We start from the raw sequence: 25,770 nt of genomic DNA, 5'->3' as shown, positions 1-25,770 counted from the left end.
GCCCTCGTCCGATCCGGGGTCGTGTTCGGAAACGGGACTGGAGGGTATGACTTCTAATTCTTCGACGTCGGCCTCGTCGAAGATGTCTGTTGGGGCCGGTGCCGCGTGCCGCGCCTCGAGTCTCGCCGCTCTTCGGTTCCGTAGAGTCTTCTTGGAACGGAACCGGGCACAGGCCATGCATGTCGATTCGTCGTGGTCCGGCGAAAGGCATTTGTTGCACACCGGATGGACGTCGATGTGTGGGTACTTCGCATTGCATACCGGACACCTTTTGAATGGCGTCCTGGATTCCATCGTCGAAGTAGTCGATGGACAGGGAAATGCGAAAGAAGTCGGTGCTGAAAGTTAGTAAACTAACAAAATGCTATCGAAACCCGATCGATAAACAGTACCGACGCGAACTAAAGGCCTTTTGGCCTCGACCAAATATTTTCCTAACTTGAGCTAAGATAGCACATCCGAACCCAATGGCGGAAAAAAACAATCTGAGGATGGAGAGGATGCCCATGCGCACTGTAGTCCAGGGGAGGAGTCACCTATCCAAGGATACTTCGAAGACTCTTCCAGGACAACAACGTGCAAACATCCGGACCCAACACTAGGCGGCGATCTATGCACAGATATGAATTCAGCAGCCCACATGCCTCGAACGAAAGAGATATATCTTAACCACTTTTACAGAGTTTATGCCTTCATCAGGCATGCCTTTGCGTTGTAATAGCATGCGTGGTAAAGGCATATGCGGAGTGAAAGTTTGTGCGGTGACTGTATCACGTTGTAACATCACTTGCGTTGTAAAAAAATGCAGGGTGATGACTTGCAGGAAAACTACATATTCCCTTCAGAAACCTATGTACAATTGGTGACCTAAAGTGAGAGGGTTAGTCTGACAGCCGCAAAAAAGCAGACAGAGCAGAAAGGTAACCCTTGAGAGTACCCAACACAGAGCCCTGCTGGGCAAGGGTTAGAATGAATAGAAGAACAGTGGAAAGCAAAGTAGAAAGAAGGTCAATAGACCTTTCTGTTCAGTATAATACTAATTTCTGCCAACGGCAGGCGTATACCGTCTTAGTGGAGGGACACATGGCCACCAAAACACACTTCAGGAGGAATTAGCAAAAGCCATCAACTGTCACTGTTCAATCTCCACGCATGGAGGCGCAGAATTGACTGGTTCGGGTGGAGGACCCTCCCCTGCTGCTGCGACACAAGATCCTCCCGAAGGGGCAGCCTGATTGGAGGATCGATGCTCATTTTCAGAAGATCTGGATACCAGAGACTCCGACCAGGCCGGAGCCACAAGAACGACTTGGGATCGTCGTTCCTGATCTTTTTCAGAACCCTGGGCAGGAGTGGCATGGGTAGAAAGGTGTACAGCATGCCTGAACTCCACTCGCAACGAAAGGCGTTGCCAAGCGATAGCGCCTTGGAAACTTCAGCGCATAGTATTGCTGACACTGCATATTCTCTTCGGAGGTGAATAAATATAACCAAGGTTCTCCCCACTGCTGAAAGAGACCTTGTGCCACCTCCGACTGGAGACGCCATTCTTGATCTGCTAGGCATTGACAGCAGAGTTCATCCGTCGTGGCGTTCAAAGAACCTGCAATGTGTTGAACCCTTACAGTTATGCCCATCGGTTATAGCGATGTCAAGAGATGCAGGGCCTCTCGACAAAGGTCCATGACCCCACCCCACCCCACCCTGCTTGTTGCAGTGCCACATGGCGGTGGCGTTATCCGTGAACACCTGCACTAACTTCCACTTGACCGAGGGAAGAAATGTTTCAATCCCAATCGAATCGCTCGAAGCTCCAACAAATGTATGTGGTGCCTCGACTCTGCCGGATACCACTGCCCCTGATCTCCACCTCTCCCAGATGGCCGCCCCATCCCAGAAGTGACGCATCTGTCATGACTGAAATCTGATTGGGGAAGGGAGAGGAGTCTGCTGTTGACCCAATCGCGGTTTGTCAACCACCACTGCAGATGTTTTGCAATTTCTTCCGAGATCTGGACCAAGTTGGTGAGATTTCCCAGATGCTGTGCCCACTGGAACGTCAAGTCCCACTGCAGAGTCCGGATACGCCACTTTGCCATGTTTTATCAACAGTAGATGCGAAAGAAGGGTTTTGATTGATGCGGTATGCGATGGCGCCTGCTCGTGTGTACATCTGTATGTATGAGAATGTTCTTAATAAGGTACGGTGCTACAGACAGGGGGGGGGGGGGATAACCCTGAACCCCTCAACAGACACAAGGTCCACAAATTTCTATACCAGATGCCCAGGCATCTGGTATATGTTTTATCAACAGGATGCAGAAAGCCATGAGGCCAAACAGCCTCAGAGTCAGTCTTACTAAAATCCAGGACAGAGGCTGAAACATCGGAATCGTAACCTGAATATCCTGGACTTGCTGCTCAGGCGGATAGGCCAGAAATTGCACTGAGTCCAGAACAGGCCCGATGAAAGGGAGCGTCTGAGAAGGAGTCAGGTGTGACTTCGGCACCTTTATAGAGAACCCCGGTGAATGCAGGAGGTCCACCGTAGCCTGGGGCGAGGACTACTTCAACACCCAGTCAGTCATCGAGGTAGGGGAAGACTGACACCCCTAACCTGCGCAGATGAGCTGCGCCCACAGGGCATCACCTTGGTGAACATCCATGGGGCACTGGTAGGGCCGAAGGGGAACACGGTAAACTGAAAGTGCTCGCAGCCTACCTTGAACCGCAGGCAACGCCTGTGGCCCGGCAGGATGGGGATGTGTAAAAATGCATCATGCAGGTCCAACGCTACCATCCAGTCTTCTTGGTCTAGGGCAGACAAGACCTGAGCTAGAGTGAGCATTTTGAACTTCTTGAGGAGGAGGAGATTGACGGTCCAAAAATCTAAAATGGGCCGCAATCCTTTGTTCTTCGGAATCAGAAAGAAGAGGGAATAACAGCCACTGCCTATTTCTGAAACCGGGATCCTCTCTATAGCTCCCTTGGCCAAGAGTGGGAGATGAAAAAGAAAGGAGAGGCAGAGAATAGCCCTCATGAATAATCTCCAAGACCCACTTGTCCGATGGTATTGACCTTCAGTGGGGCGGGGGGGGGGTGGGGGGGTGGGAGGGGTTGTCCCGCCAACTGGAGTGGTGTAGCCTAGCAGAGTCAGACTAGGAGTGCTTGGAGGCTGTGGCTGCCAGAGGAAGGGTGGCCAACGATTACTGGCTTCCATTCCTAGGTCAGAATGAACTGTGACCACGTGCCCTCTTGGCCTGCGAAGCTTGCGCAGGACGGTGGCTAGGATAGGGCTAACACGGCTTGAAACCTCTTCCCGTGTCACGAAAGGTAGACTGGGAGTAGAAGAGAGGCCCAAGGACCTGGCTGTAGCTCAAGAGTCCTTGAACCTCACTAGGGCTGAATCTACCTTTTCCCCAAAAAGATGGATTCCATCAAAAGGCATGTCCATCAAATTTGCCTGGACATCGCCAGAGAAGCCAGTTGTCCAAAGCCAGGCATGGCACCTCAAGGCCACTTTCATGGAAATCGATCTGCCCAGCGAATCCATCGCATCAAGGCCACACCTTATGATGAATTTTGCTGAATCTCTCCCGTTCTTAACTTCTTGAGGGAGCGCAGCCTGTCCCTCCTCCAGGACATGTGGCAGCACTTGTGCAACCATCTCCCAAAGGGAGTGGGAGAAACTGCACAATAAGCATGTGGGATTCGCTCACCGCAATGCCAAGCTGGAGAAAAAAAAACATGTGCTTAACAAATGAATCCAGCCTCTTGGATATCCAATCTGGAGGGGCGGATGGGTATGCGCCCTGGGATGTGGAGGCGTGCACCACCAAACTTTAGGGGGTGAAGTGTTGGCTGAGAAACTTGGGGTCTCCTGGAGCTGGGCGATGGCGGCGTGCAAATGTCCTATTCACATGAGTCCCTGTGCTAAGCTTAGACCACGTGCCTTGAAGTACATCAGTTAGTGCGCCATTAAAGGACAAAAGGGGTTCAGAGCGGGAGGCTCCAGGTTGAAGCACCTCAGTCAGGAGATTAAACTTGACCTGCACGGAAGGCAGCTCTAGTCCGAGGACCTTGGCTGCGATTTTAACCACCATAGTATAGAATACCCACTCCTCCGCAGCCACAGTTGGTGACGAGAGCATGCCAGTATCCGGAGAAGTGTCCAGTCCACTGGCTTGCCCAAGCTTCCCATATCAGTCAAACTGCTCTGAAGAGTCATTCTGGTGTACCGAAGGGCCCATACACCCCTCCCATTCTTTTCCAAAGCCCAACACATCCTCAAAGTGTTCAGGCAACCACATAGAGCTCCTGGGGTCAATCGGCGCTGGACAGATGTTATTGCCACTAGAAAGGCTGTCTTGATGGTAAGCAGCCGGCCAATTATGTAAAAGCTCGAAAGGAGCACACATGAGAAATGTAAGGACCAAATTAAGGTCATCACACTGTGGCATAGCAAAAGGCGTTGGTGGGGGGGCGCTAGTGAGCCCGGAGCAAAATGGCCGCACCTTAGTGCAGCTCTGCTGGCCGAGATAACTATCTGCCAATTATCCGACACATCAGGCGCCATGAGGGGTCAAACTGCAGCAGTATCAGTTTAAAGAACATCGTGGACTGTGCTGGCGGCTTACCTGGGGGCCCGGACCGCTTCTATCGGATGTCAGCTCATCTGGACCTGCCAGCCTTGCTTGTGGTAAAATGGCGGCTCCTCGAGATCGCACTGCTCCCTGCATCGCCGACGGCCGCTGCGGAGTGATTGCTAGTGCCTGGTGGTGGCCTGCAGGACCCTTTGGTGCTGGGAGTGGGAATTGCGGCCGGCCCCCCCGCCGCTAGTGACGGCTGCAGCCCCGCAGGTTTTTAAAAAAAAATTTGTTTATTCAGGTTAGCAAATGAATGACATTACAGTTGCGTACGTTCACGGCGTCATCAAACACATGTGAGCTCAAAACCAATTTGACACTGTAAAATATCATGTACACAAGTATCGGTTTTCTTTTACACCCAAATTCACTTTTAGATGAACAGAAACAAAACAAACGATGGTACGAACGGAAAGCAGCATAGGATAAACCAAACTGATTTCTCTAGCAATAGAGGGTCAACACTTACAAAGGAGATATCCCAGAGTTAGTATGTGGACACGGCCGCCAAGAAAAGAATACACATATAGACCTGACTGCGGTACATTGCAGGAGGCGCAGGGCTACGCACAGTTGAATCCGGACTCCGGGTCAGGCCTGTCTTGGCAGTGCACCCCCCAGACAACGAGGCACGAGCTTAGTCCCACCGCCCTCAGAGGGTGTCAATGAAATGTGGAAGTGCACCGGGCTCAGCGGCACAGGCGAACGCAACCCCCCGCCTGACAGCGTCAACCCCTGTCATCAGAGACCTCCCCAGACCCCGAATGTGTGGACTTAGGGGAGCCCGCTCTTTCTCGCGACCACTGCAGGAAGGGATCCCAGATATACCTGGGCCGGGAGGCAGCTGGCATCAAGTCCCAATAGCGCTCGAGTTGTGTGTTACCATACGTCACATCCTTCACCCGCTCAGAGAACTTGGGCAGCGATCTGCGACCCCAGCGCACCGCCACCTGTCTCTTAGCATAAAGGAGCAATAGTGCATGTAATTTCCTATTCTTCGGTGCAGTATCTTGAACGTACCCCAATAACCCGCGGTGTGGAGTTGGCGTATCGGCTCTGAGTAAAATTTGATTAATAGCCACAAAAATGTTTGACCAGTACTCCTCGAGCCTCGGGCAACTCCATGCAACATGCATAAAAGAGGCATTTTCGGATTCGCATTTCCAGCACGTATCGTCTTCCCTAAGCCCCATGCGGTGCAGCAACTTTGGTGTACGATAGTATCTGTGTAAAAACTTGAAATGCACCAGTCGCAACCTGTAATTAGGCAATAGTTCCGTTAGCTGTCTGCAGCAGAAGGTCCACTGGTCTTCCGACAAGGGATCTTCCAATTCCGCATTCCATGCGTGCATGGAAGAAGGTACAACAACGGGGGACTGTTCCTGCATACAGTTATATAGCCGGGACACAAGTTTTTTGGGAGATGCCCTCGAGAGCAAGTTTTGTAACGCCAGTAACTGTGGGGGTTCTTCTGGAAACTGAGGCCACAGTGCTTTACAGGATTCTTTGAGCTTATAGTAAGTGAAGAGGTCAGAAAAGGACTCGGGTGGGTCCGCCCCTCCAGAACCGGGCTCCCTGAAGGTGCCCTTGGGGTAGATGTCTGCAAAAGTGTGCAGGGGCTTCCCCCTGATAGTGACGTCACCCCCGCTGTCCTGTAGGCAGGGCATCATTATATTGCCTCGCAGGGGAATGGCCGGCGCGTAAAGAAGTGGGAGTTTTGCCCTCCTCTGCAGTTCCCGCCATGTCCATCGGAGCATGGCCACTGTGTCCACATCTTTTGATGGACGAGGCGCCCTCCCGTACAACGCCACACTCAGCGGTAATGGAGCCGCGGCAGCCAGTTCCACCGCAACATGCGGTTGACAAGGGGTGGGAAAAGCCCAAAAATGTAGAAATTGTGCTTGCGCACATAGCGAGTATAGTTGCATATCTGGGGCCCCCAGTCCACCCTGCCTCAACGGGAGTGTAAGCAGCGCCCAAGATGCTCTCGCCTGACCACCAGCCCAGACCAGTGTCAACAGCAGTGCCCGCACCCGGGCGTGAAAGTGCACAGTCAGGGGTATTGGAAGGTTTACAAATAGATATAAGAATTTGGGAAGGATCACCATTTTTGCTAGGGCTATTCTAGCGACCAAAGACAGGGGGAGCCTGTTCCACAGTTCTATCTTCCCTTCCAACCAGGCCATCGCCCTGCCAAAATTCAGAGTCCAGAGATCATTGAGGTTGCGGCTGATCCAGACCCCCAAGTATTTGACGGAGTCAGCTTCCCAGCGCAGGGGATAATCAGACAGCACCTCCGATGTGGTATCTGTCAAAGGGAACGCGACAGACTTGGACCAGTTGATTGATACCCCTGCTAGACCTTTGAAACGGACAAACACCCTCAACAATGGGTTTAAGTTCTCGGCGGGGTTGGTGACATACAGCGGGACATCATCCGCATATAGGGAAATCAGCAAGCTGCGAGAGCTGAATCAGATGCCCCTTGCCGTGTGATGTTGTCTGACCCTGGCCGCAAGAGGCTCCATGGCAATGGCAAAGAGTAATGGGGATAAGGGGCAGCCCTGCCTAGTCCCGCGGGAGATAGCAAATGGCTGGGATATCAGACCGTTCACACACACCCGCGCCCTGGGCGCATCGTATAGCAGTCTAATCGAGTTGATGAAGAGTGGGCTAAAACCCATCCTACCGAGGATCTTAAAAAGGTAGGGCCATTCCAGCGAGTCAAACGCTTTCGTAGCGTCTAAAAAAATGACCGCCGCCTGTATGGAAGGATGTAGATAGTTTAATATTGAAAATATCGTTCTAAGGTTGTGCGACGTGGCTCGGCCAGGGATAAACCCAGATTGATCGGGCAGTGCCACCATGGGGAGCAGGGGCTGCAGTCGGTCCGCGATGATTTTAGCGTAGATTTTAACATAAACGTTAATTAGTGATAAGGGGCGGTACGAGTCCAACACCTGGCTATCCTTGTCCGGTTTTAGCAGCGTTATTATTAATGCTTCGCGCATCGAGTCGGGCAGGGAGCCAGACTCCAGGGCCTCGGCAAAGACAGAGTGAAGTCTGGGGGCCAGTTCTTCAACATAGGCCTTATAAAAGGCCGTCGTCAGACCATCCGGACCCGGGGCCTTGTTTGCGGGCATACTCATTACATGAGCTATATCCTTGGCAGTAAATGGGGCATCCATATACCGGCGATGGAAGTCGTTAAACCATACTATGGCTATTAACCAGGAAACCTTCTAGGGATTCCGGAGCGGTAGCCTGTCTTGAGGTATATAGAGTCGAGTAAAATTCTGTAAATGTGTTAAGAACCGCTTCCTGTCCAACAATGAGTGTCCCCTCTTTGCTTCTAATGGAGTGAATATAGTTTGATTGTGCGCGTGGAGATTGGAGCCTCGCTAGGGTTCTGCTCGGTCTGTCCCCCTCCCCGTATGTACGCGCCTCTGCATGCTTGCCCAGGAATATCACCTCGCGCTGTGCCTCTTCGCTGAATGTCAGCAGTTTGGCCTTCATCTGTGCCGCCAATTCGGGTGAAGGATCATTGCAGAAGTGCACGTCTAACTCTTGTAGCTCCCTCTTCAATTTGCCGAGGGTCTGGCGGAGTGCTTTTAGGACACCGCCTGTCTCAAGATGTACTGGCCACGGATCACCACCTTAAACGCGTCCCACAGGACGGCCTCGGTGGACACTGACCCCGCGTTGTCTGCAAAATATTTCTCAATGTCTGCCCTGATCTCTTCAGTGAAGGCGGAGTCGGTAAGCGCATGAGGGGGTAACCGCCAGGAGAAAGCGCGTGTAGGGGCATCTGGCGCTTTTATCTCCAATAAGCAGGGGGCGTGATCTGAGAGCGACCTGGCCTGAATGTCCACCCCCACCACCCAGGAAGCCACATCTGGTGACACCAGCCAGTAGTCCAGGCGAGACCAAGCTGCATGTTGACTCGTTATGCATGTCCCCACAGTGACATTGGGGTGTCTGGATCTCCACACATCCGCCAACAGGCCCTCTTCCATAATATCTAAGATAGCCTGACGGGCTCTAGTGTGCGTGGGCCCCCCAGCGCCTCTACGATCCAACGCATCATTGAGCACCACATTGAAGTCCCCACCCAGGATAACTGTCGAACAATCCAGTAGCGTGATCTGGGCCCATACAGCTCTGAAGAATTCTGGGTCATCTACATTAGGGCCGTATACGGCCACCAGCACCAGTAGTCTCCCCTGGAGTGTGCCATGTGTTATAACGTATCTACCCTCTTTGACCAATATAGTGCGGTGTTCTGTCCAGCCCAGCCCACTGCGAATGAGGATCGCCACCCCTCTAGCGTAGTTAGAATAAATGGCGGAGTATACCCGTGCCCACCGTGAGTGTTTCAATCTAGGCGATGGAACGGAGTTAATATGCGTTTCCTGGAGGAAGCATATATCTACCTTATGTCTGGAGAGGAACCCATGCATTAATCTAGCCTTTTTGTAGTCCCCGAGACCTCTAATGTTCCATGTCAATATCCTAGCGCCCATCATCACACCTCCCGCTCCGCGTAGTATGTACAGTGCTGCTGTACATCATAGTGTCCACCAACTGGGATGTGTACCCTGTGCAAGGATAAAGCGTAACCCTGACTCGTAAGAAACCATTTCCATCGTGCCAATACATGAGTAACTTGAAACTTCTCAACTCTCCCCCCCCCCCCCTACCCGCACCAACCCCCCAATCAGGTTGTGGCAAATCCCCTCCAAATACACGCATAGCGTGTTGACACCCTAAACACAAAAACAGTGGGAGACACCCCATGGGGGCGTGGTGCTTCTAGTGTACACCCCCGTTTGCACAGGGTGGCTGCACTATAACAGTCCATCCACAGCATCAGCGTTGGTCATTACACCCAGTTCACAACCCGCACCCCGGCAGAGCCTCACACTGTTAACCTAGTCCAGCAACAGATCACCAAGAACAGCAGCATTATCTCCGCGCCCACCCGGAATCAAAAACAGGCCGTATGGGCAACTGTGGGTTGAAGGGAGTCTCGAGTTGACCATCCGAGGGATTCAGCCTATGGGTATATTGCACACCACACATTCACAATGTGATCAGTCATTGTCACTCAGATGTCCGTCTCCTTCCTCTACTCTTGGTGACTTCCTTCTCGCCCCAGCACCCCCAATATGTTTTGCAAACTTCAGCGCTAATTTGGCGTCTGTGAAATGATGTGTGGTGCCTTCATGCGACACCCTCAATTTTGCAGGATAGAGCAGTGAGTACTGAACGCCTGCTTGAATTAACAGCTTTTCGGCAGGCAAGAATTCTTTCCGGGCGGCCTGCACCAGAGGCGTAAAGTCAGGGTAGAAGGAGATGCTGTTGCCCCTGTGCGTTATCTTTCCTTTCTCTCGGGCTAGGCGCAAGATAAGGTCTCTGTCTTGGAAATTCAGAATCTTAACAAGAATGGGGCGTGGCGCCGCTCGCACCGGTGGCTTCTTCCCAAGCGATCTGTGCGCCCTTTCGACCGTGAAGACCTGTGAGAGCGCAGGGTCAAAGAGTTCGTGAAGCAGGTCAGACACATACACCTCCATTTTGCCAGTGTTCGTTGTCTCCGGAATGCCTGTTATGCGGATGTTGGATCGACGAGAGCGTGCTTCCAAATCATCTGTCTTAGCCCGGAGGAACTCCAGCTCCTTCTCGACAGCGGTAAGAGTTCTTTTGGTGTCTTGTTGGAACTCGCAGCACTCTGTGTGTCTGTTTTCCAAGCAGTCCAGTCTGGTTTCGTGAGTGTCCACCTGCTTTTTAACCGATTCCAGTTGTGAGGACATGGCGTCCAGCTTGGTATCGATGCTCTTGAGGCTCGAGCGGACCTCCAGCATCAGAGCCCTGAAGTCCACATCCGAGTCAGTGCCCTGCGAGGAGGACTCCGCCGACTCCAGTTCCGCTGCGTGTTGTTTGGCATGGCGCTTGTGGTCAAAAGTGAGTTTGGGCTGCCTGGCATAGTTTTTCCCCCCCATCGCGGCACCTCAGGCGTGCCCACTGGCCGGAGCACACTTTAGTTCCAGCTGTGCACCCAAACTCGAGTGTCGCCTATCTCGGTGGCACTAGGCCCCTCAATGGGATGTGTGCCACGGCAGGTCAGCCACGTCCGCGTCGCTGCAGGATCAATTATCAGTGTGCAGTATCGCAGCGCCGTCCCCGGAGCACCCGCACACAGGCGCCCCTCGAGGCCCATGTCCCAGCCCCGTTGCTCCCTGGTCTTACAACTCGCATTCGTGTCCGCAACTTCGGCCAGCCTGCAGTTGATGTATATGCCTGCAGTGTCTCCCGCATCCAGTAGAATGATGCTGCGCCGCACAGCACTCGTGCTACATGGCGTAGGCGCCGCTCTCAGGAGGGAATCAGGGGTGCCTCCGTGTCGTCCCACCTATGTTAGGCGTTCGCAAGGCATCGCCCCCAGCCAATGTACCGTAGGTATCAGAGACGCGCGTCTGTCATGGCGGGTACACCAGTGATGTCTCCGACGATAGGGCAGACGGAGCACAGTCAGCAGAGATCAACAGAGCACGTTACAGAGGGGACTCGATCTCACCCACAGCGGGGCGGGGATGGGCACCGCGCGGTCCCCCCCGCACAGGCGCCGCACCCCACAGCCAGTCGCTAAGCCAGGGGGAATGTCGCACCCGCGCCCCCCGCTCTCACCGTCAGGTCGCAGATCTCGGGAAGGCACCCGCCTACGGCAACCGTCTGTCCGGGTCCACAACAGCGCTTTACAGGCTTTCCCCGCTATGCGTGTGCTTCATTTCGGGGCCGTTCCTAGGCCCGACAGGGTAGATCGCCTCCGCGTGCAGCCGCCATCCAACCTCCGAGCTCCCACTTAAAATGGCAGCCTCGCCTGCAGGGCTCCACCAGATTAGGCCCGCTGGAAATCTCCGATGTCCGCGCCCGCGTTGGATGGGTGTAGCACTCTAGTGGCCCGCCAGTGCTGGTCCGGGGTGCTCCGTATACGCAGCTCGGCTGGTGAGTCGCGCTCCGGCGCCTGCCCTCAGGCCTCGCCTCCCGCGGGCCACAGTAGCCGCACACTCCCGCCTCGGGCTCCAAGGCGGCAGGCCGCCGACTCTATGAAGACTCGGCCCAGGCGTCCAGGCACATAGCTCAGCTCCCTCTCATCCGGCAGCCGCCAGGGTCCGCTCGATGAGGCACCGGGGCGTCCGCCGCCAACTGGTGTGCAGAACAGAACGCAGTGTGTGTCCGGTACAGGATTACTGAGTGCAGCCGGCGGAGCTCACTCACAGAGCGGCCATCTCGCTGCCCGGTTGGCCACGCCCCCCCCTCCCCGCAGGTTCATCGGACAGTGGAGGTAGGCAGTGGACAGCCGGCCTCTACTTCGGAGGACGCGGCGCTGATTCACGGGCGGCGGCCCCGCGACCTGAGGTAAGGCGGCGCGGTGTGCAACTGAGGGCGGTGAAGAGGCAATGGTGGGTGCTTGCTAGCCTTGCCGGCCCCTGAGGAGTTGATTGTGGCCGCTGGCGTTCATGAGCGCAGACGACTGGTGGGACCGCGTCTGTTTGGCGCGCGGCGGCCGTTAGCTGCCTGGCGGCGGAGGGCGCATCTTGTCGGCATCCTGGACTGCGCGCCGCTGTGCTCACGGCCCGCTCCTGGTGCTCAACTGCTCCTGCCTAGCGATTGCAATAGCACTGGGCGCTGGCGGTGCCTGCCGGATGTGATACTCCATTGCAGCGTGGATGGCGTGCTGTTGTTGAAGTGCTAACCCCGAGGGGACATTTTGAGGCCTGGCTGCCCTGTACGTCTGGACGCTACTGCCCGGGGCTGTCAACTCTCCAGTGGTGCTCTCGCTTATACAACGGTGACCGTGCCCAGGATTGGCGCGCAGAGCTGCTCTCCCTTTCAATTCCCTTGCCTGGGGCCGAGTCGGACCTGTGGCGGCTGCATGGTGGTAACTTTTGCTGCAGGTAACCTGCTGCGTAGTGGGCCTCACCTTTATCGCTGTCAGGCGGGCTGGGGGCTGTGCCACGCGCCATTGACTGTATCTGCGTGACGCAGTGAAGTTTGGGAGCTGGTTAATATTAGATTAAACTGCGCTGGGGTAGCCCTGTGGTGGGCTTTACTGCTGCCTATTGCTCCCTTGGGTGGTGTCTCCGTTCACGAGCTTGATTGTTAACAGCTGGTCAAAATGGGCAAGGCAGACAAACAGCAATCCAAGTTGCCATTTGAGGCCAAAAAAACACGCTAAAGCCACCACATCTGCTGTCACTGACTCTGACCCCGACTTGGAAGCTGGCGCAACCACGAAAGTGGAGCGCATGATGCTCAACATGCAACAGTTTGCAAACTATTGATGCCAAGATTGACCACATTAATATGCGCATGGACTCCATGGCCTCGAAAATTGCAAAGCACGACTCCCAGATTGCGGAGGCGGAGCAGCGCATTTCAACAACAGAGGACCGCGTGGAGGCGGTTAGTGCATCATGTGCTAGCATGGAAAAAATACTGGAGGTGATTAGGGCCAAGAATGAGGACATTGAAGCCCGCTCCCGCAGGAATAACCTGCGCATTACTGGGGTCGCGGAGAGTACCAACACCGGTTCCATGGAAACCTATGTCGAAGCCATGCTCAAATCCCTGCTGGGAGTGGAGAACTTCTCGAAGGTGCTCATAGTTGAGCGGGCCCACCGCTCTCTGGCTGCCCGGCCGATCCCAGGTGCTCCACCGCGCCCTATAATCGCCAGATTGTAAAATTATAGGGACAGGGACACAGCTCTCAGGTTGGCCAGGGAAAAGGGACGACTGGAATATCAGGGTATGAGGATAGAGCTTTTCCCGGATTTTACGGTCGCAGTGCAACAAGCTCGCCGAGAATTCCAAACGGTGAAGAAAAAACTGCAAACCCTCAAGATCTCTTATGCCATGCTCTACCCAGCGCGTCTACACATCCAACACAACGGGAAGGCGCGTATTTTCCTGACGCCTAAAGACGCACTTCAATACCTTCAGCGCCTTGAACGTCAGGACGCACCGCGTGACAGAGATGGGAACTCTGACATAGAAGACTGAATCTGGGAGGCACCATCAGAGCTCATTATCACTGTTCTACTGGTCTTATGATGCCCGTCTCTGCTGATTGCGGAGACTGATTGTTATATGCTTTTGGGTTAGAATATGCATTTAGTTGGCCATCTATAGAAGGCCTCCCTTTGCTGGAGAGATCCTGTACATAGATCGTTGCTGGGGCGGCGGGAGGCTTGGCCCCGGGGAGTGCGCAGCTTGAGTTACTGTTGGACTGATAGATTGGAGAAACAGCAGTTACCACCTGAGGAAGATTGTGTACTGGTTAGCCTGACTCTACACATCTCGGCCCACCCTGGTTCTGCGGGGGGCCGAAGGGCTACTAGCGACCCACACTATGGGATTACCCCAAAAGGTTATGTTGGTTGAAGGGGTTTCATGGGGCGGCCTTCTAGAGGCGCTGTTTTTCTTTGTCTTAGGCCCACAGGGGCCCGTAAAAAGCAGGTTGCTTTGTTTCCATTATGTTTATGGGGGGGTTTGCTGGCAGGGTGTGTTTACTGCTGCTGTGGGTGGATGGGGTGGTTGGGGATCTATATGGTATGGTATTGGTGTTGGCTGGTATAGTATAATGTCTGTGTGGTGCCACGCCTCGTGGCTTTCAGATTGCATGATGTGCTATGTGAATAGGGACTGTGCAATTGACAGATATGCAGCAACCTAATATTTCCTGGATTAGCTGGAATGTGCGGGGTCTTAATAATGCTAAGAAAGTGAGACAGGTATTGGCCTACTTAGATCGCCATTGTATCCACATTGCTCTATTACAAGAGACGCACCTCACGAGTCAAAATGTCTCTCGAACTGCCAGTAGGTGGGCGGGGGTGCGGCTGGCCGCCTCATACTCCTCATACGCGCGGGGTGTGATGATCCTTGTTAAAAAGTGTGTTCCGTTTGTCCCAACACATGTGGAGGAGGATACTGAGGGCCGCTTTATAATAGTGCAGGGTATGCTTTACAACACTAAACTGATTATGAATTTATACGGCCCTAATGTGGACGATCCCGCCTTTTTTGATACAGTATGGAGCAAACTCTACCAGTTACCGCCTGCGGCGGTTATCTGTGGGGGGGACCTCAATGTGATCTTAGATCCTGTGCTGGATCGGAGATCTGAGACGGCTGTGGCCGCCCGGCGGGCTTCCAGGGCTCTACAGGACGGGATGAGGTCCCTAAATCTTGCGGACATCTGGCGTCTTCGACACCCGTATGACAAAGAGGGTACGTGCCACTCGTATGCACGGCAATCCTGGTCCCGCTTGGACTACTGGCTGGGAACGCCGGAGGTTTGTACCTGGACCACCTCGGTGAAGCACCTGCCCCAGACACTGTCGGATCATTCGCCGGTGGTACTGGTCATGGCATTGCCGTCTTGCGCCCCCACCCCCCCCCGCCTTTTCAGTGGAGGTTGCAATCGACATCCTTGTTGGATCCGGTATTTCAGGAGGGGGTCCGGGAAGCTATCTCTGAATATTTTGCGTTCAATTCAGGATCCGTTCAGACTATGGAATTCTTATGGGAAGCTTTTAAAATAACCATACGGGGGAAATGTATTAGCCTTCAGGCCGGGGTCTTAAAGGCATTGCGCCGCACCATGACTAAGTTGGAAAAGGAACTCAGTGCTCTAGAGCGTGAGTATGAAGATCGAGCCAGCCCCGGAACGTTGGCGCTCATCAAGGGGAAAATAGTAGAATATAATGCAACAGCTGACCAAGAGATAAACAACTTGTCGCGGCGTTGCAAAGCGCGCTATTATGGCGAGGGAGGCCGGCTGGGCCGAGTGTTGGCCAGTCGTATATTGGAACCCCAGAAGAGGGCGCATATAGTTCAGTCGATTACCACTGCCGAGGGCACCTATTATGATACGCCCAATATTTTGCGTGCCTTCACGGACTATTATGCTGAAGTCTATGCTCACAAGTCCGTGGCTGACGCGGTTGAACTTGAGCACTATCTCGAGGACGTGGCCTTGGTATGGCGGTCACGTAGGCAGCAAGACTTTCTCATGCACCCGCTTACAGTGGGTGAAGTGCGGGATGCTATAGCGGCATTGCCGAATGGAAAGGCTGCAGGCACTGATGGATTGCCGGCTGAATTCTATAAAGAATATATAGACCAGTTAGCTCCGTGCCTCTTGCAACTGTACGAGGAGGCGTGTGAGGCTCAGTGCTTGCCGCCCACCATGCGGGAGGCGCTGATAGTTGCACTTTTAAAACCGGGGAAGACTCCGGAACATTGTGAATCCTACCGCCCGTTATCTCTCATTAATACGGATATTAAAATCCTGGCAAAAGTGCTGGCCACCCGACTGCAGTTACTTCTTCCTGTTATGGTCCTACCGGATCAGTCGGGTTTTGTCCCCACTCGCTCCACGTCACATAATTTATGGACGATTTTTGCAGCCATGCACGTTCTGGAACCTAAACTGCCAGCAGTGGCGGTTCTTCTAGGCGCTGCGAAAGCGTTCGATTCAATATCCTGGTCATACATGCTCATGGTCCTGCATCGCATGGGGGTTCCCTTTGCTTTCACGAATTGGATTAAATTATTATATACTAATCCGGTGGCCCGGGTTCGGGTGAATGGGCAGATATCCTAAGTAATCCCCATCCAGCGGGGTACACGACAGGGGTGCCCACTATCGCCACTGTTATTTGCCCTGGTATTGGAACCCCTGGCTTGTATCTTGCGTCAGCACCATGCCCAGACGGCGTTGCGATTTTTGCAACGTCCGCTTGCAGTCTCCATGTATGCAGATGAAATGGTGTTGTATGTCCGGGAACCAGAGAAGTTTCTTGCGCAGCTCATCCATGAATATGTTCGTTTTGAACGCTTCTCGGGCCTGGGCATTAATTGGTCCAAATCAACCATATTGCCGCTTACGGAGAGCACCCGGCCATTTGACATGGACTATCCCTTAGCGTGGTGCTCAGAGACAGTAAAATATTTAGGTATTTGGCTGTGTAGAGACCTGCAGGCCCTCATCCAAGCTAACTTCGGCACGGCCATCTCGCGCCTAGAAGACCAGGTGAACAGATGGGTGAAATTGCCGCTCTCGTTCGCTGATCGGATAGCGCTGATGAAAATGGTGGTTCTCCCGCGCTTTTTGTATCTTTTTCTGAACATCCCGGTGCACCTCCCAAGACACTTTTTTGACAGGCTTCGTTCCCTTATGGTTACACTAGCCTGGGGAGGTAAAAAACCCAGTCTTCGATGGGAGATTCTGACTCTCCCATATGATCAAGGTGGTTTTTCTGCGCCTGACTTCCGTCTGTACTACCTTTGTGCACAGGCGCACTATGCCTATTATTGGCAGCAGGATCCGGCTTATATTCCGCACGTCGCAGTGGAGGCTGCCGCGGTGTGCCAGATACCTCTGCGGGCGATGCTGGTGAATAGCTATACGGTGTTTGAGAAAGGGGAAGTTGATACGGTGCATGTCACGGCGAGAGCCTGGCGCGAACTGGGTCAACGAGCGCATAAATTGCCGTTATATGCGCCTGCAATGCCGCTTCTTTATCATTCGGATCTTTCAGTCAAGGGTGAGGCCGGTATGCGACGCAATCTTACGGCTATGGGGCTGACCACGATGGGGGATGTGTTCCCGGGTGGCCGATTCATCTCCTCAGAAACCATAGGTGTCCAAGGCAGCGTTTCTGCTATGCATCTGTTTGCTTATGCTAGGCTGCGGGCTGCGATGCGGGATTATTACCCTACCTACCCGTTGGAGCCCCCGACATTGGAGGCACTGCAATTGATATACACCACTAAATCTAGAGCCCGGCTGGTCACCCGGCTATATACTATCTCTCAAGGGGAGGCACCCCAGGGTGAGACGGCTGCGCTGACCAGGTGGAATGCGGTGCTGCCGGAGCCTCTCTCTGAAACTGACTGGTTGGGCTGTTGTGGCTTGACTGGACGCCTGACACCCAATGGGAACCTGCGGTTGGTTCACTATAAATACCTGCACCAGCTCTACTACACGCCGTTACAGCTGCATCATTACGGGCTGCGACCAAAAGATACTTGCAAGCGCTGCGATGCCCCGGGGGCTGATTTTTACCATTTAGCGTGGACATGTCCCAAAATAGCAGCATACTGGAGCTCCATCACAAGAGTTCTTGGTCTAATGGTAGATGAGGTGGTGGAATGGGGTTCTAGGGTGTGTCTGCTGGGTGTTGCAGCCAAGGTGAAACCGTACAATAAGAAATTTGTCTCTATAACGTTGCTGTTAGCTAAACGCAGAGTCTTAATGTGCTGGGGCAGCAGGGTGGTGCCCACCACTAAACTATGGCTGCAGGATCTGACATATAGCCGGGATCAGCTCACGTTATGCGGAGGAGCTGCCCGCACAGTCTAAGTCGAGGGATATTTGGGCTCCGCTCACGTCCTATTTGTTACGCAGTGCCGCTGTTTGAGGCCCCTCTCGGTGGGTTGTCTGCTTGCCTGCCTGTGTTCACCTTGCATTGCTCTTCTAGGTGGGTGCTGTCTGTACCTTCGAACGTGCTGGTTAATGTACCCTGATGCACTAGGAGTTATCTACTTTATGAAAAAGAATGTGTATACTATGCCAATGCCATATTTTGAGAGACTATATACTGTTATTTTGTGAGACTGTATACTGTTATTGCTGTTCTTTTGTTTCTGTAAGAAATTGCAAAAGCATAAATAAAAATAAATAAAAAAATTAATAAAAAAGGCGTTGGTGGGAACATATGTACAAGCCCTTTAAGAAATCTATTTTCAACAGGAGATTTAAACAGAGTGGGTTGGCCTGGCAGCCACAAGAAAGCAGAGAGAGCAGAAAGATATCCCTTGAGCATGCCCAACGCAAAGCCTTGCTGGCCAAGGGTAAGAATAAAAAATAAAAATAAAATACAGAGAGGGTCCTATGATGGTGGACTGGCAATCACGGATGTTAAAAACTACTATTGGGACTTGCAACTCCTAGTAGTTAACGACTGGGTGTATGTGGGTTGGGGCAAGCCGGCCTACAGGGTTGACAGTGCGGCTAAGCCAGCAAGTAACTATGAATCCATTCTATACGCCCGCCAGGGGAGTGAGGATTTACTAGAACATACAGCATCCATAGAGAGGTGTTTGACTGAGGAGAATCAGTATCCGGGGTGCCACACTAGACTGATCGCTATGCCAGGGGGGAGGGGGCGGTGTCCGGTCTACTGGGCTTCTCGCAATCGGCAAAGATAGGTATTGAGCATCCGGGTGACGTATGGAGGAATGGGACATTACCTCCCTAAGATGACCTTAGTTAGAAATATGAGTTCTGTATAGAACCTCTGACTCTTAAATCTACTTTGTTAATGCAGTATATAATAAGAGACTGGAGACACCGATCCAACTCAGTCATCGGAGATAAGGATGGGGCTGGCGACGGCACCAAAGGCACCAACTTCGGGTCAGACACCGGTGAAGGTCACGTTGGCACGACTGTCGTCGTCCCAGAACCAGATTCCTGAGGCTCCACCGGCGCCACGTTTGGATCAGACTGTCGAATTAGATGGGGCCTGTCCTGACTCCATGGGGCCCGAAGACTAACCAGAGGCATCTACCAGCTCCAATAAGCAGTGCATGGCTTCGTAAAATTATTTGATTTTAGCGGGGTTCATTCCGGCTATCGGAAACAGGGGGAGGCGCAAAGTCTACCTTGGCTCCAGCTCGGCAGAACCGTGCCTAGGGCATTGGTGCGCCTTACCTAGTTGGTAGACGGGCGACAGTCGAGGCGAAGACTGAGTCCGCTTGGACTACTACAGAGGCAGATGAGGTGGGGGCCGGTAACTGACATGGCGACAAGTGCCACACGGTTTGAACCCTGTCCTTCTCGAAGACAAACTCAACACGTCCAGAAAAGAAGTAAAAAAAATAAACTGTCAAAAAGTGACAGATGGGTAGCTCTTCAGGGATCGATGCTTAACAGGCGCGGAAAGAAAAGTGACATCCGCGTGCCCGGGTGGCACCCAGATAGGCAACTGCAATGTCATAATAGATGCCAACGACATCAAGCGGAGCCAAATGGAGTCATCTGACGGCACGCGCCAGGGGGACTGCACATGCAAAAATTTCCAGACCCAGCCCCACTCCTAGGAAATTCAAAAGTAAAGGACTTGCAGCTACAACTCTCTACCAGATCTGACCATATAATGTCCGTTTCCTTTATTCACATTTAAATCTTTTGTTGAATCATTGTTCATTTGTTCCCCAGTCCGCATGATGGCCTCAAACTAAGGAAGGTCGAAATGTCTTTGACATACACTGGCAGATAAACAGATATTGTGCCAAGATACTTTCGTGAATTATTGGACTGGCTTTCGTCATGCACAATATTTATTTAAATGGTCCTTTTTGATGTTCCCCGTTCTTGTATGTGTTTCACTTTGTGCAGCTCACTTTCTTCACACACTATGTGTTCACTTTGCACCATGAGCACGTTTTCTGAACAATATCAGCTGGCGCATTCAGTTATATATTCTAAACAGATCAAATACATTGGATTACTTATTGTGTTGCCATATTTTCCTTGTGTTGTCACAATCCAGTGATTTATACATGTTTTCTTACTGATGCCCTGTGGGACTTTGTTGCATGGTATACATTTTACCCAGGTATCAGGTGGGTTTATGGGTTACTTTGGTGGCACTCTGGTGGCACTCATCAGAATGGTTACGAAGCACCATGCTAAAGATGCAATCTCAGCCGGAGGTGGCTTTGTAGCCAGCAGAGCTTTGCATGACAAAACAAAATTACTCCCTTTGTACACCAGACACTCCCAATTAAATGAGAGCAAGCAGTGAAGGCTTACTCTAGGAAATAGCAGACAGCATGGCAGTTTATCTTATGAGAGGAGCAGTACAAATTAAAGGTCTGGTTAGAGCTGTACTTCTGATAAAGAACAGGTTTCCCATTCAGAGATAGAATAATAAACATTTAGGGTTATGAAGTGAAGAGAAACAAAAGGAAATGTTCTACCACTCTATTGCCGAGAAGACCTCTCGGCAATAACAAATAGCAATGATAGTAAGGCCACTGTTATCCTATGGAGAATGTCGGTAGCCTTTGTTAATTCTCTGGTCTCCAGTCTCATTATATACTGCATTATCAAAGTAAATTTAAGAGGCAGAGGTTCTATACAGAACGCTACAGTGGATCAAGCAGGTTCAGATATGTTTTCCCTCTACTAGTTTCATAGAAGTACAGACAGCAATGTCAGGCAATTTGGTGTATTTGAGAATCCTCAAAAACATACTCAGTAACAAAGCCATTCAAAATACACCACTGAAGTCAAACCTTAGCACCACACAAGTACAGGGTGACATTTCTAATGTAGAACAACTCCAGTGACTCAAGGAAGCTATCAAGAATCCATTCTATAGGGCACGTGTCATGGTTCCAGATGACATAGGACAATGTGGCAGCTATATTGTTGACGTTTGATTGGTCATAAATCACTCTAGAGTCATTGGTGCTTGGTACAAGAGTACTGTCAGAGTGACAAGAACAGTGTTTTCTCTTCCTTCCAGTCTAGGTCCAATTAATCGGCTGTCTGCTGTGGTTGGCGGATGTAGCATATGTCGTGTAGCATCTGCAAGCAAGGAAGTCTGTCTGGGGCTCAATGTGCACGAGCATCACTTTGTGCTGCAGGCAGGGTATCAAAAATAAAATATCTACTTGCTCTAGCCATGGGATGCTTCTTAAACCTATTTGTCCTGTATCAAAAATCCTCTTGTTTCCTTCAATGCCATGCAGTAAGGGGACAATTTGCACATTGTTATTAATATGCAAGAGCTCGATAATCCCCTCTCTAATTTGGTTGGGGGTCATCAGGTTTTGGATTGTGGCTAGGTTCTGATTTTGCCACCTTCCACAAGTGTACATACAGGGCTTGGAAGCAGGTAGAAAACAGTAGTTCTGGGTTGGAATACCTTGTGAGTCTGTGCAACCCGCAGACTAACATGTTTAAGGCTACTCACCAATTCCTCTCTAATTCTTTCCCACACTAGAAAGGGTTGTACATTTACTCCTAATAAGGGCAGGAATAAAACATTTTCAAGGATTAGAAAGAAGGGGGTGTAGGGGATGAGGATTGCAATTGCTCAGCAGATTTTCACCACTGCAAATTTACTCATTTGAAAATGGAATTAGCAAACATTTGTTAGGAGTATGGTTTCTATGCCTGGATCTGTTAACTAGTGAATTCATAAATCTGCACCAAACCAAGGACATGCACTGCCAGTGCACTTTGTGACTTTTTTCTTTTCTTTTTTTTTTTTTAAACCTTGGGGCTTCGATTTGTTTACATGTTTCCTATACTGATTTTACACAGATTCCCCATTATTCATCTTCTGTATAACATATATCAAACATGCTTTACTTAATTATGCCTCAGAGGAATTGTGGAAGTTACACAACAGTTTAGCAAAAAAAAAAAATATATAATTTTTAGTTGCAAATTTCGTGAACTTTTTCTTATGAAAGCAGACAATCATCAAACACGTTTATAAATGTATTTTGTCTATAAAAAAGAAACATTGTGGGAGTACCATAAATAGCATTAGTCATTTAATTTTGCAAACAATGTGTACACATTTTTATACTGGAAACACTGTCCGTAATGTAAGCAGAGTTCCCATCTCTCTGCATTTCTTGGAGCACTCTCACCAATAGTAAGGGCGCTAGTATTAATAACTACTTCGTAAAATAAAAATTTGAAAACATTTATGTAGGAATTGAAATCATGCCTTTAGTGGCATACCAGACTGTATATTGGTAGCTAAAGGACATCTGCCATAGGGCTAGGAAATTACTTGACTACTGAACAAAATAAAAATGAAAACTTGTCCTAGACTCTGAACAATATGTCCTGGGCACCAGGCGATAAGAATTCAACAAACCTGTAAAAGGACTTTTCTCTAGGAGATATTCTGCATTTAGCTGTAAATTTGCAACGAAACCGTGATAGTGGGTTTGACTAAATCCACATATTCTAGGCACTAAAGGGAAAATCTTGCATGTTAGCCTGGTAGAGCCTGGTACAGCAGTCAAATAGTTTAAATAAAGGGAAGGAGTTAATTTGTACCAGTTCTTAAGCAACTTACAACTTCAAGTGTAACGTATCTTACAACTATCCACCTGCTCTTTGCTTATTACAGAACAGTATTATCAGTTTGCCTCTCCTTCCAGTTTTCATTAAGCATCATACTCTAACAGCACTTTTTTTTTTTTTTTTACACTGAGAGGCAGGGATCAAATCTTTGCAGCAGATAAGAAATATTCACAAGTGGCTGGTGTGGGCAGATGCCCATGTACTAGATCTACCAGGTCTACACCGGAACGGACAGGAGATAGTTAGTCCACAAACTTCCTTCCTCCCATATATAGTGCACCAGCTGTAGTTGGTAGGTCACTGCCTCCAGTCCACACACTGGCAAACTGAAAGAGGTAGAGTACAGCTTTGAGGCTGGTAACCTCACCAAATAGCAAAGAGCACTCCAATCCAAGTATGAATATTAATGGCTCCAGGTAGCTGTCAGGCATGCTATGTAGTTAACAACAGAAGTGCCATTGGTTACAGTGGTGATAGCAATGGATGGGACTGTTGGGGTTGATACTGGTGTAGGTGGGCACTAGTTTCTAGGTGCCACTAGTCATTACGCACACTGGTGCATTCTGCAGTTACAACAGCAGGAAGTACAACCCTGGCTCAAAGCATCTGTGGGTGAGAGCCACTGTGTTTCATGCGTTAGCTCAATGTGTCAAGTCACACTGCAAAACTGAGGCAGGTGGATGTAGTGCCACCTGCCACTGGTGTCGAGCGGCTGCGGAACTATTACCGATGGAAGATGTACAGAAAATCTGTGGTCTCCAATAAACACTATTACCTGTCTGCATGTTGTCATTAAGCATAATACATAGCATTTTTTAGAGGTAGATAACGAAAATAAAAATTGATCAGGATTAACCAAATCATGTCAATACAATCAAAAGTATTCAATAGAATCACAGGAGACAAAAACATCCTCCTCAAAAATATACTTTCGCCTAAAAAAACACCATAACCAGAAAACATCGGACTGGCAATAAAGGTGTCGCAGTATTAAAAAGTAAACGGATAAAACACAAAAATCGCCACTAATGTCTAAACTTTCAAATGGGGGATAAAGTGTACTCTGGGTCACTACTTCTAACAAGTTTTTGCCAAGTTTAAGAGTAGGGTCCAGAAAACATGTAGGTTTTCTTTTCCTGCGAGAAAGGCTTTCCTTTTGTACCCACCCCATTTTTCTGTTGTACAATGAGAACATGCTTAGAAACCCACGCACCTACTTTAGTTAAAATCCTACACATTCTGTTATCAAGTGGGTATAACGAGTGTAAAAATGGATAACTAGTGTGTTTCCTGATGACAATCAAATAAATTATAAGTGCACAAAAAGCTATTTTTTTTATTTGATAACATTATCATTGAAAGAAATATTTTCTTATTACCAGTTGTAGGAGTGGTTGGAAGCGAAACACTTGTGGATTCAGAAGGGGCAACAGATGAATTTACTGCAAAAAAAAAAAACAAAAAAAAAAAACTTTCAGTGGATGCAGATGGAAAAAATTCAACAAACTTGATCAGATGCAAATGCATCACAAACAGTCAGTCGGGCCAGTGCTACATGAATGCCTTACTAGGCAACCGTCACCGACATTCCCAGTAGGTTAGCACCAAACTTCATCTAGAAACATCAATAAGGTCCATATCCATAGGAAGAGGGGACCAACATCATTACCCTCACCCAATGCACAACATAGTTAATATCTTACACCCTCAATTTACAAACTGATGGAAAGAATAAAGCACCTCTATATACTCAATGTTATTTTAAACAAAATTAGGAAAAAATATTTTCATGGTAATTTCAGTACTATCAGTCTTTGCCCTCCCTGTTACAGCTAGTGAGAATTGCAGAAGGCAGCAGAAAAATAAAAAAAAGCCTCTAAAAAATACTGCCCCCCCCCCCCTTATATACATATCAATGACAAACACATTTCAACACGCAAAGTTGTAGCCCAGCATTTGCAAAGAATGAGAGCGCAAGGACCACGAGTCCTGGTCACCATTAGGATATTATTTTCATACTGATATCACTCCGTGTTTAGGAAAACCTGATGGTGCACAGATTTTATAAAAATTATCTGCATTTCAAACACTGACCATCAGCTTCAAATTTATCCAATACCCATTTTCCCATTCAGTACAAGGCTCTCAGGTGGACTGACTCCTCCCTGAGGAACATCAAAGTCCGTGCAACTTTTGTTTTCCTCAGAACCTAGCGGCATTATGATGGTTCCACGGGTTTAGGCAATCTTCCCTTTTCTTTTCAATTTATATCTGGAACCTCTAGCAATATTCAGGTGCATATAACATTTTATTTGTATGCTGATAATGCCCAAATCCTCTATCTTAAAGGTAAGGTCCAAGCATCATTATCTCCAGGCCAAGAAGCTGTGTAAGCCTGGATGACAATTTTGTTTTAAACATAATCCATCTAGAATGAAGTTATGCTTGAGCCCAATCAACCTCATAAGAACAAAAGTTATTTACCTGTAATCTGCGGTTCTCCAGTATTGGTATCTTTCATAGATTCACATGCCTGAATCATTCCCCCTCGTCAGAGTCCCACGGTACATAAAATAAGCAATAATTATGCACATAACCATAACATAGGTAACATAGAAACAGGAAGTAAAGTAGCCAGAAACTAAAAGGAAAAAACTTCCACATTTATGACTTGTCCAAGTCATTATAAAAAGGTCCAAACTGCAGCCAATCAGGCGACAGCACCCTTCAGAATGTTCTCCTCAGAGGCTCAGGCTCTCTGATTTTCTCGCACAAGAGTGATCCAAGTTAAAAGCATAAACAAGCCTCTGAGGGGAGGCGGATGGGTTGCATGGGAATCTGTGAAAGATACCAATACTGGAGAACCACAGATTACAGGTAAGTAACTTTTGTTCTTCTCCAGTATTGGGGTATCTTTCATAGATTCACATGCCTGAA

General features: G+C 50.0%; 1 protein-coding gene across 1 annotated transcript in view; it reads right to left on the bottom strand.

Moving 5' to 3' along the window:
- The window catches only part of CD164 (CD164 molecule), a 206,463-nt gene that overhangs the window by 92,897 nt on the left and 87,796 nt on the right, over positions 1-25,770 (bottom strand). Inside the window, exon 4 of the mRNA XM_085611194.1 lies at positions 24,213-24,275. Within this exon, the coding sequence (XP_085467320.1) occupies positions 24,213-24,275 (63 nt within the window). The remainder of the gene's footprint in view (positions 1-24,212; positions 24,276-25,770) is intronic.

The sequence above is a fragment of the Triturus cristatus genome, chromosome 6 (assembly GCF_964204655.1).
Source record: "Triturus cristatus chromosome 6, aTriCri1.1, whole genome shotgun sequence".
NCBI classification, from domain to species: Eukaryota; Metazoa; Chordata; class Amphibia; order Caudata; family Salamandridae; genus Triturus; species Triturus cristatus.
The sequence above is the reverse complement of the archived record's forward strand: the minus strand, read 5'-3'. Positions and strand labels throughout refer to the sequence as shown.